General features: G+C 47.6%; 2 protein-coding genes across 2 annotated transcripts in view; one reads left to right on the top strand and one right to left on the bottom strand.

Moving 5' to 3' along the window:
- LOC124476613 (Golgi apparatus protein 1-like) overlaps positions 1-1,348 on the top strand; it is a 19,339-nt gene extending 17,991 nt beyond the window's left edge. The window contains exon 26 of the mRNA XM_047033857.1: positions 1-1,348. This exon is cut by the window's left edge and continues 1,554 nt beyond it. The gene's annotated coding sequence lies outside the window, so the exon portion shown is untranslated.
- Positions 1,349-4,222: 2,874 nt separating this feature from the next.
- Positions 4,223-8,597, bottom strand: si:dkey-234i14.3 (fibulin-7-like). Its single transcript, XM_047034387.1, has 7 exons — positions 8,303-8,597; positions 7,008-7,212; positions 6,403-6,573; positions 5,935-6,165; positions 5,400-5,537; positions 5,026-5,161; positions 4,223-4,590 (listed from the first exon to the last, which is right to left on the bottom strand). The coding sequence occupies exons 1-7, from the start codon at positions 8,366-8,368 to the stop codon at positions 4,230-4,232; spliced, it is 1,308 nt and encodes a 435-aa protein (XP_046890343.1). The 5' UTR covers positions 8,369-8,597; the 3' UTR covers positions 4,223-4,229.
- Between the last annotated feature and the right edge of the window lie 3,903 nt (positions 8,598-12,500).

The raw sequence follows: 12,500 nt of genomic DNA, 5'->3' as shown, positions 1-12,500 counted from the left end.
AGGGCTTGTTCGCTCCCCAGGGTCCACACCCTGCAGGTTCAGCTGTGTAGCGGATCTTAGGCAAGACGAGGAGAGCAGAGTGTCACCAGGAGACTGAACACAGGTTGGGTTGAGGGGTCAAACTATTGCAAATAACAAAAATAAAGATACCAGATGTGAACATTTTGTTTTAAAATGATACTGGAACCATTGCACATTTTTTTTTATTATTTCTTTTTTTATCTAAGAATATATATATATTGTTTGGTCATAGCCTTATTTATTTGTTTACTAATGGTCAAAGTTTGTAAGCCATGTTGTTGATGTGAATGCTGCTCTTGTTGCCTTTACTTACTGCCTGCCAAGTTTCCTCATTCCAGCTAGCTGATCCGTCAGATTCAGGATCCAGGGTCTTCGGGGCGTTGGGCCATCTGGGTCAGATTCAGGATCCAGGGTCTTCGGGGCGTTGGGCCATCTGGGTCAGTTTCAGGATCCAGGGTCTTCGGGGCGTTGGGCCATCTGGGTCAGTTTCAGGATCCAGGGTCTTCGGGGCGTTGGGCCATCTGGGTCAGTTAGTGAAATCTCAAATACACAGCACCTGCCGAGTTGTCCTTTAGTCAAACATGACTACAATCCTGGAGATGTAGGACAGCCATTCTCTTACACGTCAATGTCACTTTTGCAGATTCTTCCTGTTTTGAGTTCTTAGTTAAAGGGGGGGAAGTATGCTGTTAAATGATTTCCAATGTCAGTTGCCAGTGTCATTGTTTTGATGTTGACTCGATCACTTCCTTGCTTGTCAAATGGACTCTGTATGCTGTACTGTTTCATGTTGATCTCTCAATGCGTGCCTACTCTTGACAATCCCCGAGGGGCACCAAGTGTACACATGTCTGCGCCTCTTCCCTCACCCTTTGAAACATGATTCTAAAACGAAACAAGCTGAAGGTGTGTGTATGTATGAGACCCTGGGATAGCGCAAGACTTCCAGGACGAAGTTTGAAGAACATGGTGTTTTCTACCAGCACTCTCGTGCTACAAATTCAGCATTAAATATCGTCAAGTCATTCTATATATCAGTACTTAACTGTTCCTTGGTCTGTGGGAAGCTTTCATAAAGTCAAAAAGAAAACTGACCATAACAAAGACTATTACATATGATTAAGATTTAAAAAATGTGTTTTTGTAATTGTGTACAAATGTATGGAGGTCTTTTGCTTTTCATCTTTGTTTATGCCATATAACGGCCCATCGGTGCATATTACTAGTTTGGATTTTGTTACAATTTATTTTCTTTTTGTTTTGGTTAGTTCTGTGCAGATGACATTGGACAGTTTGTTAATAGTAAAATCTGCAGTTTTTTACTGTACCGTCCCTTGTGCTTATTCCTGCTTATTTTGTGGAAAAAACATCACACTGCTGTTATTATGAAGATGGAGAAATTATTATGGATAATATGATTGAAAATGAACCTCTTAATCACCTTTATTACTTTTATAAGCTATATTACTGAAAACCAGATGCAAAGCTGTTGACTGATTAGTATTAACACTAAAACATAGAAGGCATAGAGGCCAAATGTGGAAGACCAGATAGAGTTTGAGTGCAAGAGAGAGAAGTGTGTGTAGGCCTCTCCCATGAAAGACTACAAAGCCCAGATATTAAGAACTACAAGCGCCAGACATCAGGGGACAGATTTATGTCCTGAAACTCAGTATCCCTGTGCAGCAGGGCCGCAAGGCATCACGTGGGCCCTGGAAGGGGAAGACAGAGGAAAAGTACTGGCAATGTAAATTCTGTGACAATTGACCAACCGGGTGTGAATACATAAATGCATCTTTGACCAACTACAATGCACCAATGACAAAATATCACAAAATAATTTAGAGTAAGTATATAAGCGAATGTCCGGAGAAAAATTGCAGTCAGACTCTGGGGTCTACTCATGTGTGTTGGATTCGAATAAACACTTTGCATTATACTTTGCTGCCGTTTCCGTGCTGTTTAAAATGTTGATATTGGTTAAAAACATAGATTATTAACTCTCCTTCACAGCTCAGCCCCTCACAGCACAGCCCCTACTGTGTGAAGGTTGTTTTTCATATTATAGCAGATCCATTATATATGAGGAGAGTGGTTCTTGCCTTGTGAAGTTCTCTGCACTGTAGCTGTGAGAAAGAAGTATGATGTTTGGAAAACATCCCCCTGGATGTCTGGAACCAGCATGTCCCCCATCCTGACCCTGCCTGTGGAGGTCAGGGTGAACCAGCATGTCCCCCATCCTGACCCTGCCTGTGGAGGTCCGGGTGAACCAGCATGTCCCCCATCCTGACCCTGCCTGTGGAGGTCCGGGTGACCCAGCATGTCCCCCATCCTGACCCTGCTTGTGGAGGTCAGGGTGAACCAGCATGTCCCCCATCCTGACCCTGCCTGTGGAGGTCCGGGTGAACCAGCATGTCCCCCATCCTGACCCTGCCTGTGGAGGTCAGGGTGAACCAGCATGTCCCCCATCCTGACCCTGCCTGTGGAGGTCCGGGTGACCCAGCATGTCCCCCATCCTGACCCTGCTTGTGGAGGTCAGGGTGAACCAGCATGTCCCCCATCCTGACCCTGCTTGTGGAGGTCAGGGTGAACCAGCATGTCCCCCATCCTGACCCTGCCTGTGGAGGTCAGGGTGAACCAGCATGTCCCCCATCCTGACCCTGCCTGTGGAGGTCCGGGTGAACCACAGGCTGATGAGACTAGACTGCTGTGGTTCATGGTGTTGTTTTCCCCACTCCTTTGACCTACACTAATGTTCTCACCTTTCTCCAAAGCGAGGTACAAACACCATATTAGGTGCAGCAGGGAGTCAGAAGTGTGGAGTCCTAACTGGGTTGTAGTGGTCTTGAGTTAGGGAACGTCTGTGTTTACAACAGAGAACTAACAACCATGTATTTTGTGTGAGGGGATTGTCCCCCAAGATGCCTTAGTAGCATGGATTTATGGAGTCTCAACCCTAGCGACAGCACTACATTTCCAAGAGAGTATTACTACTGGGGTCCCTGGTGCAGCCGTAGAGCTTGTCTGGGTCTCAGTACACAGGGCCTCTGTGGTTGTTCAGCTCTACCTTGAGCACGTTCAGTACTGGACGACCCCGTCTGGGGATCCTTATGAATACACAAAGGATGGCTTTATGCATGTAGCTCCAAATACCCACACTCCACAGGTAGCCATGTGAAGAGCAGACCTGTGACATTCTAGATGTCTGGATCATGTGCGTGTGTGTGTGTAAGCCACTCTCCAGACATCCGACAGATAGTGAGGCAACTCCTGTGTGTGTGTGTGTGTGTGTGTGTGTGACACTGTAGTGATACATTTCTTCTTGCTCATCAACCCTGAAAGCTTTTCAACGTGTTTTAGCAGAGATGGATTTGTCTGTGTGAAAGGATCTTCAGCACAGAACGTCACTCATCCAGAGAAATGGGGCCAATCCAACTGTTAAGAACGACAATCAGGTAAAACATTAAAGCTGTTACATGCTGTACAGTGTGTCAAACAGGCAGCACAGCATTTTGTTGATTTAAAGGCATCTGTTGTGGTTCTTTACCAAATGATGACTTGAAGACATAAGTATTTGGTACAATAAACTTTAATGACAACTTAGTTGGTGGATACATGTTTATTGTGTAGTGGTGCCACTCGGGTACAATGGAAACAAACTAGTATATGTACACAAACACCAAAGACACGAAACAATAAATATAGTCATAAGCCAAGCAGTTTGTGAAACTGATTTATGTTTGTGGTCCCCCCCCAAAAAGATCCCTTGATGCTGCCTTAATCGCTCTATACCCTATTCTGTTCACTCAATACTATCTCAAACTTATGAGAAGAAAAATATGTTTAAAAAGCTGGTATTTACAGGCTTCATTTGCAGAGTGACTGTCAGAGTGCTCCGGAGCCCTCTCCGGCCTCATGGTTTATAACAGCCTCACGAGCCAATCCTCCTGAGTCCTCTGCTCTACTCCTCAACCGTCCAACAGTGGTTCTATTCTCTATCTACTCTACTAGCTCCCTCACTCTCTCCTCCACAGTGCTGTCCTCTCCTCTCTCCCCCCCTCCTCCATCCTCCTCTCCCCTCTCCCCCCCTCTTCCATCCTCCTCTCCCCTCTCCCCCCCTCCTCCATCCTCCTCTCCCCTCTCCCCCCCTCCTCCATCCTCCTCTCCCCTCTCCCCCCCCTCCTCCCTCCTCCATCCTCCTCTCCCCTCTAGAAGGCGTAGGGGGAGACGAACAGGGTGACCTTGGTGAGGTATCTCCCCAGCAGGGTCCGTCTCTCCAGCTCACTCATCTCCACCTCGGCCTCCAGGGTAGCGGGGCCCTGTACGGGGCTAACCAGCAGCAGGGTGCCTGTCTGCCGGCTGGAGCGCTGCACGCTGAAGTGGCCCCGCCCTCGGCCGCCCACCAGCCCGAAACGAAGCGTGTCGCCCAGGACGCGGGCGGCGGACACCCTGAACAGCACCCTGGGGGCGGACATGTTGGACACCACGGACAGGAAGTGGAAGGAGATGGAGTTGGGAGCCTGGGAGCAGGCCTCGTCCCCGACCAGACAGGGGTTCCTCTCACAGCGCCTGGTGGGGAGCGAGGGGGCGAGGGGGAGGGAGGGGGGGGGGGGGAGTGGTAGAGGAGCTTAAGGAATTCGATGTGTTTCACCCTCTAGATTTAGGCTTGACTTCTGAGAAAGAATGTTGTTGAGTCTCGTGAATTAGCGGTTGACAGACTTGAAACAATGAAGCCTGAAAGCGAGACAGACCCTCAGCTCAGCGGAGGAGTTAGATGAACGAGGTCACGCGAGTCAAATTACATGTCTGAGGTGCGGTAACAGGAAAATTAAAACTCTTTCCTCTGCTGCAAAATTGTTTGTTTGGTTTTCTAATCTGCCAGAATGATTGAGAGAACACAACATGATCTCCCTGAGGGACCTCTGTGTGGTACTGTAACCCTCGCCAAAACGAAAACATGCTTGGGTTGCGATGTCAGCAGTTTGAGCCGTGTGGGTGTCTTACATGGGGGACGTCTTGATGTACGAGGCGTTCAGGACGCGAGGACATGCCACCGTGGCACACTGGAAGCCTCCATACGTGTTGACGCACAGCTGGTCCTGGCTGCAGTTATGCAGTCCACTCTCACACTCGTCAATATCTACTCACACACACACACACACCCACACACACACACCCACACACACACACCCACACACACACACACACACCAGGAAGGGATAGAGGGAGGAGGAAAGAAGGACTTAACAACAAAAGGGTTGAGGGGGCAAACTGATTTCAGCACACATTAAAGCCAAACTCTCTTAAGACATGGTGTGATGGTGATCACAGTTCTCAGCTAACAGACAGAAGATCCAAGCCCCTGTGGAGAAGCAGACCTTTGCAGTTGCGGCTGTCCCTGGTCATGTTGTAGCCTCGGGGACACGTACAGTGGAAGCTGCCAGGAGTGTTGACGCAGGTGAACACACACAGACGACCCGGCTGACCCAGGGGGAACAGCTCACACTCGTCGATGTCTGGAACACACATCTCGTTTTGAAACCCCCCTGTTCTGCCCCAGTGCTGCTGGATGACGGTTTAAAACCCCCCTGCTCTGCCCCAGTGCTGCTGGATGACGGTTTGAAACCCCCCTGCTCTGCCCCAGTACTGCTGGATGACGGTTTGAAACCCCCCTGCTCTGCCCCAGTGCTGCTGGATGACGGTTTGAAACCCCCCTGTTCTGCCCCAGTGCTGCTGGATGATGGTTTGAAACCCCCCTGTTCTGCCCCAGTGCTACTGGATGACGGTTTGAAACCCCCCTGTTCTGCCCCAGTGCTGCTGGATGACAGTTTGAAACCCCCCTGTTCTGCCCCAGTGCTGCTGGATGACGGTTTGAAACCCCCCTGCTCTGCCCCAGTGCTGCTGCAGACTCACCTGTGCAGACGTTGTTGTCACGGCCTGAGATGGTGAAGCCCAGGTCACAGGTGCAGTGGGAGGAGCCTTGGAACTGGGTACAGCGAGACGGACGGATGAAGGCGGAGAGGGGAGGGGGAGGGGAGCTGGGGGACGAGGAGGCGGGGGAGACCGTGGCGGAGGAGGAGGAGGAGGAGGAATCAGAAGAGGAGGCTGAGAAGGAGGGCAGTGATGGGTTGGTGCTGCTTAAGACTGGGAACAGACAGAAAGGAGAGATTAGACAAACAACACACATACAAACAACATGAGTTAGTTTCCTAAACATGGATCAAGCCTAGTCTTAGACTAAGAAAATGTTTTCAGTAGACATTACTCTTCGTTTAGGACTAGGCTTGATCCATGGCTGGGAAACCGAGCCTATATGTCCTATTGTAATATACTGTAGTATCAGATGGTGTTAGAGTGTGCCCAGGAGAGAGGGAGGCTCACCCCTGCAGGCTGGCTGCTGGCCGCTCCACCGTAGGGCCTCCAGGCACACCCTGGTCTGCGGCCCCACAAGCTCAAAGCCAGGCTTGCAGACAAAGTGCACCTCGTGTCCCAGCGCAAACACCCTCCCCAGCCTCCTGCCGTTGGTCAGACTGTCTGGCTTGGGGCAGGTGGCTGGACAGGAGCAGGGGCGAGAGAGGAACACAGACATGAGTCCCATACAGGGACGTGGTATGGCGAGGGGCGCACAAGCAGTTTCATGTATGTAATCACAAGTGTGTGCAGAGTGTATTCGAATGAAAACTACAAAATACTGAAAACACGTTTGTGTTTCTTCTTGAGTTTCTAGATTGGGTGGAGCTCTTCTCAGATCAGTCTCATGGTTCTATGAGCATTTTGCTTCCATATTCTGACCTGCGGTAAAGGCTTGTTACGGTGCGTTTTTCCCAGATTTTTTGTTGATCTGGAGCCTTGTTTCAAAACGTGCATGCACGAGGACAAACGGTTCTATGTAACCCTCTGGTCGTACCCATGGAAGCAAAACAACCAATCACCACTTCTGTATTGAGCTCCACCACGCTCTGCTCACTGCCAAGACACTCTCTCACCATCCCTATGGGGTGTGGCCAGGGGCGTGGCCAGGGGCGTGGTCAGGGGCGTGGCCAGGGCCGAGGCCTGTCTGGTGCTGTTCTGCAGGGCACTCAGCCTCTTCCTCAGAGAGCGCAGGTTCTGCTGGTAGGATGCCTCGTGGGCCACCAGCATCTTCTCCACTTGGCGCAGAGAGATCTGCAGCTCCTGGCTGGACGAACACTCCTGCATGGTGTACATCATACTTACTATCATTTTTTTACCTCATTGTAAAAAAAAAAAAAAACATGCCTTTTACTTACAGTACTTGCTTTATCTTTATTCTTTATTTTTTTACTGTGTTTATTGTTGCACCAACCTACCAAAGCAAACCAATCATGTGTCAACATACTTGGCAATAAACCGGATTCTGAATGTTTCGGCGGAGTCTCATGTTATGTTTTTGCCGAGCGAGTGAGAGGTCACGCGGGGTCAGACGTACAAAGCAGAGAAGTTGACCTCTTGGTTACTCGTGGTGGGCGACTGCACAATCGCTGTGTCAGACACGGTAATTACACGCAACGATTCCAGTCCGGTTTCCATCCCCATCTCTATGCTCTGTGTTCTCTTTTAGATTGAAATAGTTTCACAAAAGGTTCAAAGCGAATCAGTTACAGAATTTTCTTCTGAATACAATATTGATCAACAGTTACAGTAATGATAATTGTAATAATGGAGATGTCGTAGTAATGATGCCAACCTTTTATATCAGTGATTTGGGTTTCCAATTGAAAATAGCTACGGATAGGCCTACAGTAATCGTTTCACCCGTATACGACTTCTCATTCACAGAAACAAATATGATGGTAAAGTATTTACAGACGCATGATTACAAAGTGTCACGTCTATTGAAGTAGGCTTATCACCTGTATGAAAATGGGCTATATGCGCCAAATAAATAAAAATATGTAGCCTATTCAAGAAATTAAAAATTCCGAGTATTTTTGCATATAAAACTCTCATAACCTCCTAAAACATTTCAAATAACCTGGAATTTGCAATTGTACAGATTAGAAAAAATACTAGATTTAAAGGTTATAGGCTACCTCTTGTGAGATCTATTTACGTATTTCCACGCGTGTGAAACTAGCCTACATTTAGCCTACGTATTTTTGCACAAGCTACAGCAAAAATATCCGTTACAATACACTATGTGTACCGATTTCGTTTTTAACTAGGCTATACATGATTGTAAACGAATAAATACTTATGTTATATTTGTCGACCAGACTGACGTGATGCCGACCATAGATATAGGCCAACTATAAAAACTCACCTGCCCAGAAGTAGCGTAGAGGTGGTGCACACCAAATATCACCATAACAACACAAATCTGATTCATTCTGGACGATACAGTACCCGTGTTTCACCGGTTTCACCACACTTTGATCGTAGACTAGTAAAGATAGTAGATTTAAAAATAACTATATAAAGATGGAGAACTTTTGAATACTGAAAATAAATAACCCAATGCAATTAAGAAATATGTTTTAGCTTTGTAAAAAAACGGAGTAGCTAATTCAAGCCCGTCCGACCTAAACTGCTACAGTAAAGCTAAAACATCTGAACTTTTCGAGAGCAGTTGCCAAATTTCTGTTTAAGCTCAGCCTCCCAATTCGACTATTTCAACGCCAAGACGAATAGCTGAGTTTAGCCAAGTGGGTTGTGCATCTGTCCAGCGGTGGAACCGTGGCTTTGAATTTTGATAACCAGTCATAGACTCTCAAAATAGAGTTAGATTATAAGGGTGAGTTTGACAGCTTCTAGTTGGAGGTTTGCCGTCTTTCAATCATTCTCTGGACAAAGTATATTCAGATAACGACAGACTATTCTAAACGAACTGCTTCTTCGACAAAAAAAAACAAATCGCCGATATAAATAGTGGAATGCCTCAATGCTTAGTGTATGTGATTGTGCACAAAGATGTGCGGAATTTGTGGTTGGTGCAATGTTTACAATCTCCACAAGGTGATGCCTTTGCCCTTAAAGTAGATTTAGTGTCTGACTTGAGGTATTTTAATCTTTTGGTTGAGTAAACGACAATGTTAGTGATAGGCCTATAAATCTTTTAATATGAAGATTCAGAAATTACAGAGTAGGCCTAAGTGTTCCCCACACCACTGCTCTGCACACGATGGAACATCTTCCAATATGCCTGATTTGTTTCCAAGGATGGGATTGAACATTGAATATTATTGTACTTGTTTTATTAATTGATGAACCCAAACTAGCAGGGTTGATGAACTGCTGTTGTTCACAGCTTTTCAGGCTTATGTAAAAGTGCTGTCTGTCTGTGTTTGTCTGCACGTGTGTGTATGTGCGTGTGTGTGTGTGTTTGTGTGTGTGGAGGAATGGTGTGGTTTTGTGTGTGGATGGGTGTGTTTGTGTGTGTCAGTGTGTCTGTGGGGGTGTGTGTGTGGATGGATGTGTTTGTGTGTGTGGATGTGGATGTGAGTGTGTGAGTGTGTGTGTGTGGGTGGGTGTGTTTGGGTGGATGGATGGGTGTGCATACTCACTACGCAGAATGAAAACCTCTAAGCCTGCATAAAACGGAGGGATTTAGGATAGGACATGATTGGAAACCGGGACAATGACATTAGGATTAACTGTCAGGCTAACGAAAGCAATATTTTCCTGCAGAGTTTGACTTCGAAGCAGCATTGTTTGGCAAAATAAAATACAATTACTCAGCCTGCTGGCGATTGGAGAACGGGATGACAATTACAATCCTCTTTGAAAAAGACTGTCTTTTAATAACTTTCACTACAGGCCAGAGAACGAATCCACAACCAATTACGACCCGTGAGTGATGACGCTGAGCGGAGCAGGGCAGCCTTGTCACAGAAGCTATGTAGGCTAAGCCTAAGCTTGTGCTTGTTAAGTCATATCAACAAAATACTTTTATCGAGACCCAGCACCCATCTTACTCCTAACAAACACATAAATACAGTCTCCCATACCCTGACTGTCTTACACGCACGCACACACAAACACACGCACACACACACACGCACACACACACATTCATGTCATTAGGCTACTCTGGTCAACAGAGAACAATCTAGACTTGGATTTCAACTTTTACAGATGTGTTCTCCTCCCCAGAACACACATGCCCTCCTCCTCTGTCTCTGGTGCTAACAGCAGCGTGTCAATGGTCCAAAAATGACAACTTGTGCAGAAGCTAGCTGACCAGATCTTCAGATGACCGCGGACAGGCTAGCTAGTTAGCCTTTAGCTTCCGGTCAGCCCAGGAGAGGCTGGGGGTTATGACCCACGCTGTACCGTGTGACTCTGAGTCTACCGGTTCCAGCTTCCTGCGCTGGCTGACAAGTCATTAGTGCTGTGGGGAGTTCTGTCCGGAGGCTGGGGGTAATTAGTGGAAGGGATGACAGAATCATCCTGGAGTTCAGTGATCCTCAAAAACACTGCAGGCCAGAACCGGTTCCTACTGGTTCCTGCGTTCATTTAAAGAGCGACGAGGACGGGTCTGTTTCTGGCGCCGTGTTTGTGTCTGTGCTCGCAAGCACTGCCTGTGTTTGTGTCTGCTTGGTACAGTACTGCTTGGTGGAACACAAGGTTGCGTGTGTAGAGATGTGTCGAGAGAGAATGTAGAGACACAGAGAGGGTGATGTTGGTGTCACACAGATGTGTTAACCACCACAGTCACTTCAAGCTGCCCACGTGTGTTGCTGTTGGATCATCATTAAGATAAGGCCCTGCTGACTGAGCCCAACTTACGACGTGAATAAATAAACCCGAGAGAGACCAATCCACTCGCGATCATCATATCTTAATTAGATACGACAAGTTTAATTAAAAACTTATCATTGAATGGATTTTGTAATTAAAATGGAGTTGGCTGAGGGTCTCTTATTAGTTCTACAGAGTGCAGTCATGCAACAACAACTTTTATAGGACCACTAGACCTCCCTGTAGTATTGTGTGTGTGTGTGTGTGTGTGTGTGTGTGTGTGTGTGTATATAACAGATCAAACAGCTGGATAGGAAGTGTATCTTCTGAAGGAGGAGGTCTCCATGTATTACTGTAATGAGGGTTGTTTTAAACCTTACAGTGATGTTTCCATCCCAGGTGACTCCAGCAGAGGCTAACAGCCTGAGTCAGCCTCTACTGGAGTCAGCCTCTACTGGAGTCAGGCTCTACTGGAGTCAGCCTTTACTGGAGTCAGGCTCTACTGGAGTCAGCCTCTACTGGAGTCAGCCTCTACTGGAGTCACTCACGCTGGAGCCAGGCGTTTGAGGGGTGACAGCAGCAGCGTGTGTGTGTGCGTGTGTGTGCGTGTGTGTGAGTGTGTGTGTGTGAGTGTGTGTGTGTGTTGAAAAAACAGCGTTGCTCTGACGGGAGCCCGTCTTATGTCCCTCTTGCATGACTCCACACATCCCCCTGCTGTGTGGAAGATGAAACGACAGCAGTGTGTGTGTGTGTGTTTTGATACGACAGCAGTGTGTGTGTGTGTGTGTGTTTGGAAACGACAGCAGTGTGTGTGTGTGTGTGTGTGTGTTGAAACGACAGCAGTGTGTGTGTGTGTGTGTGTTGAAACGACAGCAGTGTGTGTGTGTGTGTGTGTGTGTGTGCGTGTTGAAACGACAGCAGTGTGTGTGTGTTGAAACGACAGCAGTGTGTGTGTGTTGAAACGACAGCAGTGTGTGTGTGTGTGTGTGTGTGTTGAAACAACAGCAGTGTGTGTGTGTGTGTGTGTGTGTGTGTGTGTGTGTGTGTGTTGAAACGACAGCAGTGTGTGTGTGTGTGTGTGTGTGTGTGTGTGTGTGTGTGTGTGAAACGACAGCAGTGTGTGTGTGTGTGTGTGTGTTGAAACGACAGCAGTGTGTGGTTCTAGAGCTCTGCTGACACTGCTATACGGAGGAAAAGAGAGGGAGAGTGAAGTGTGAGACTGAGAGTGGAGTGAGAAAGAGAGGAACAGAGAGGGGGGGGGTAGGTAATTAATTCAGTGAGAGAGCGAGCGAGGGGTGGAGGGGGGAGGCATGAGAAAATGAAAGAGACTGAGAGATAGAAGATCATGTTATGGCTGCTTTTCTAATGCTTCTGAAGTTCCCTTATCTTTTCTGTTCGACTGGGAGAGACAGAGCAGCATTCACAGCCCTGCCCTCTCTGCTCCCCTGCCAGCTGCAGAATGAGCCGGCCCGACTCCCCCCCAGCCCACCCCCGTGTAGCGTGACTTGGTAGGTGCTGCTAGCTCCGTTCCTAGAACACAGTCATTGATTCCAGAGTGAGCAGTCACCTCTCTCTCCATCAGGACGGCAGGAACACGCACAGAGAAGACAGAAGGAGAGGAGATTCCTGTCGTTTGCTTCTTTGTCGTCTGTCGGGTATGACCCTGTTCAAGAGTGAATATCACAGCACCAGACGTAAGTACAGCCTGGTGTTCTTTTCATGACTGTTTCTCTCTTTTACATCATGGAAACCCACATGTTCTCTCTCTCCCTCTTTCTCTC

This window comes from Hypomesus transpacificus, chromosome 14 (genome assembly GCF_021917145.1).
Source record: "Hypomesus transpacificus isolate Combined female chromosome 14, fHypTra1, whole genome shotgun sequence".
NCBI lineage: Eukaryota > Metazoa > Chordata > Actinopteri > Osmeriformes > Osmeridae > Hypomesus > Hypomesus transpacificus.
Note: the sequence above shows the minus strand (reverse complement) of the source record. Positions and strands in the feature narration are given on the sequence as shown.

Coding starts and splice junctions, on each gene's coding strand:
- si:dkey-234i14.3 (XM_047034387.1), bottom strand. CDS start 8,368: ATGAATCAGATTTGTGTTGTTATGGTGATATTTGGTGTGCACCACCTC. Junction 6,574..7,007: donor GGCCACACCCCATAGGGATG/GTGAGAGAGTGT, acceptor GCTCCTGTCCAG/CCACCTGCCCCAAGCCAGAC. Junction 5,538..5,934: donor TGACAACAACGTCTGCACAG/GTGAGTCTGCAG, acceptor TGTGTGTTCCAG/ACATCGACGAGTGTGAGCTG.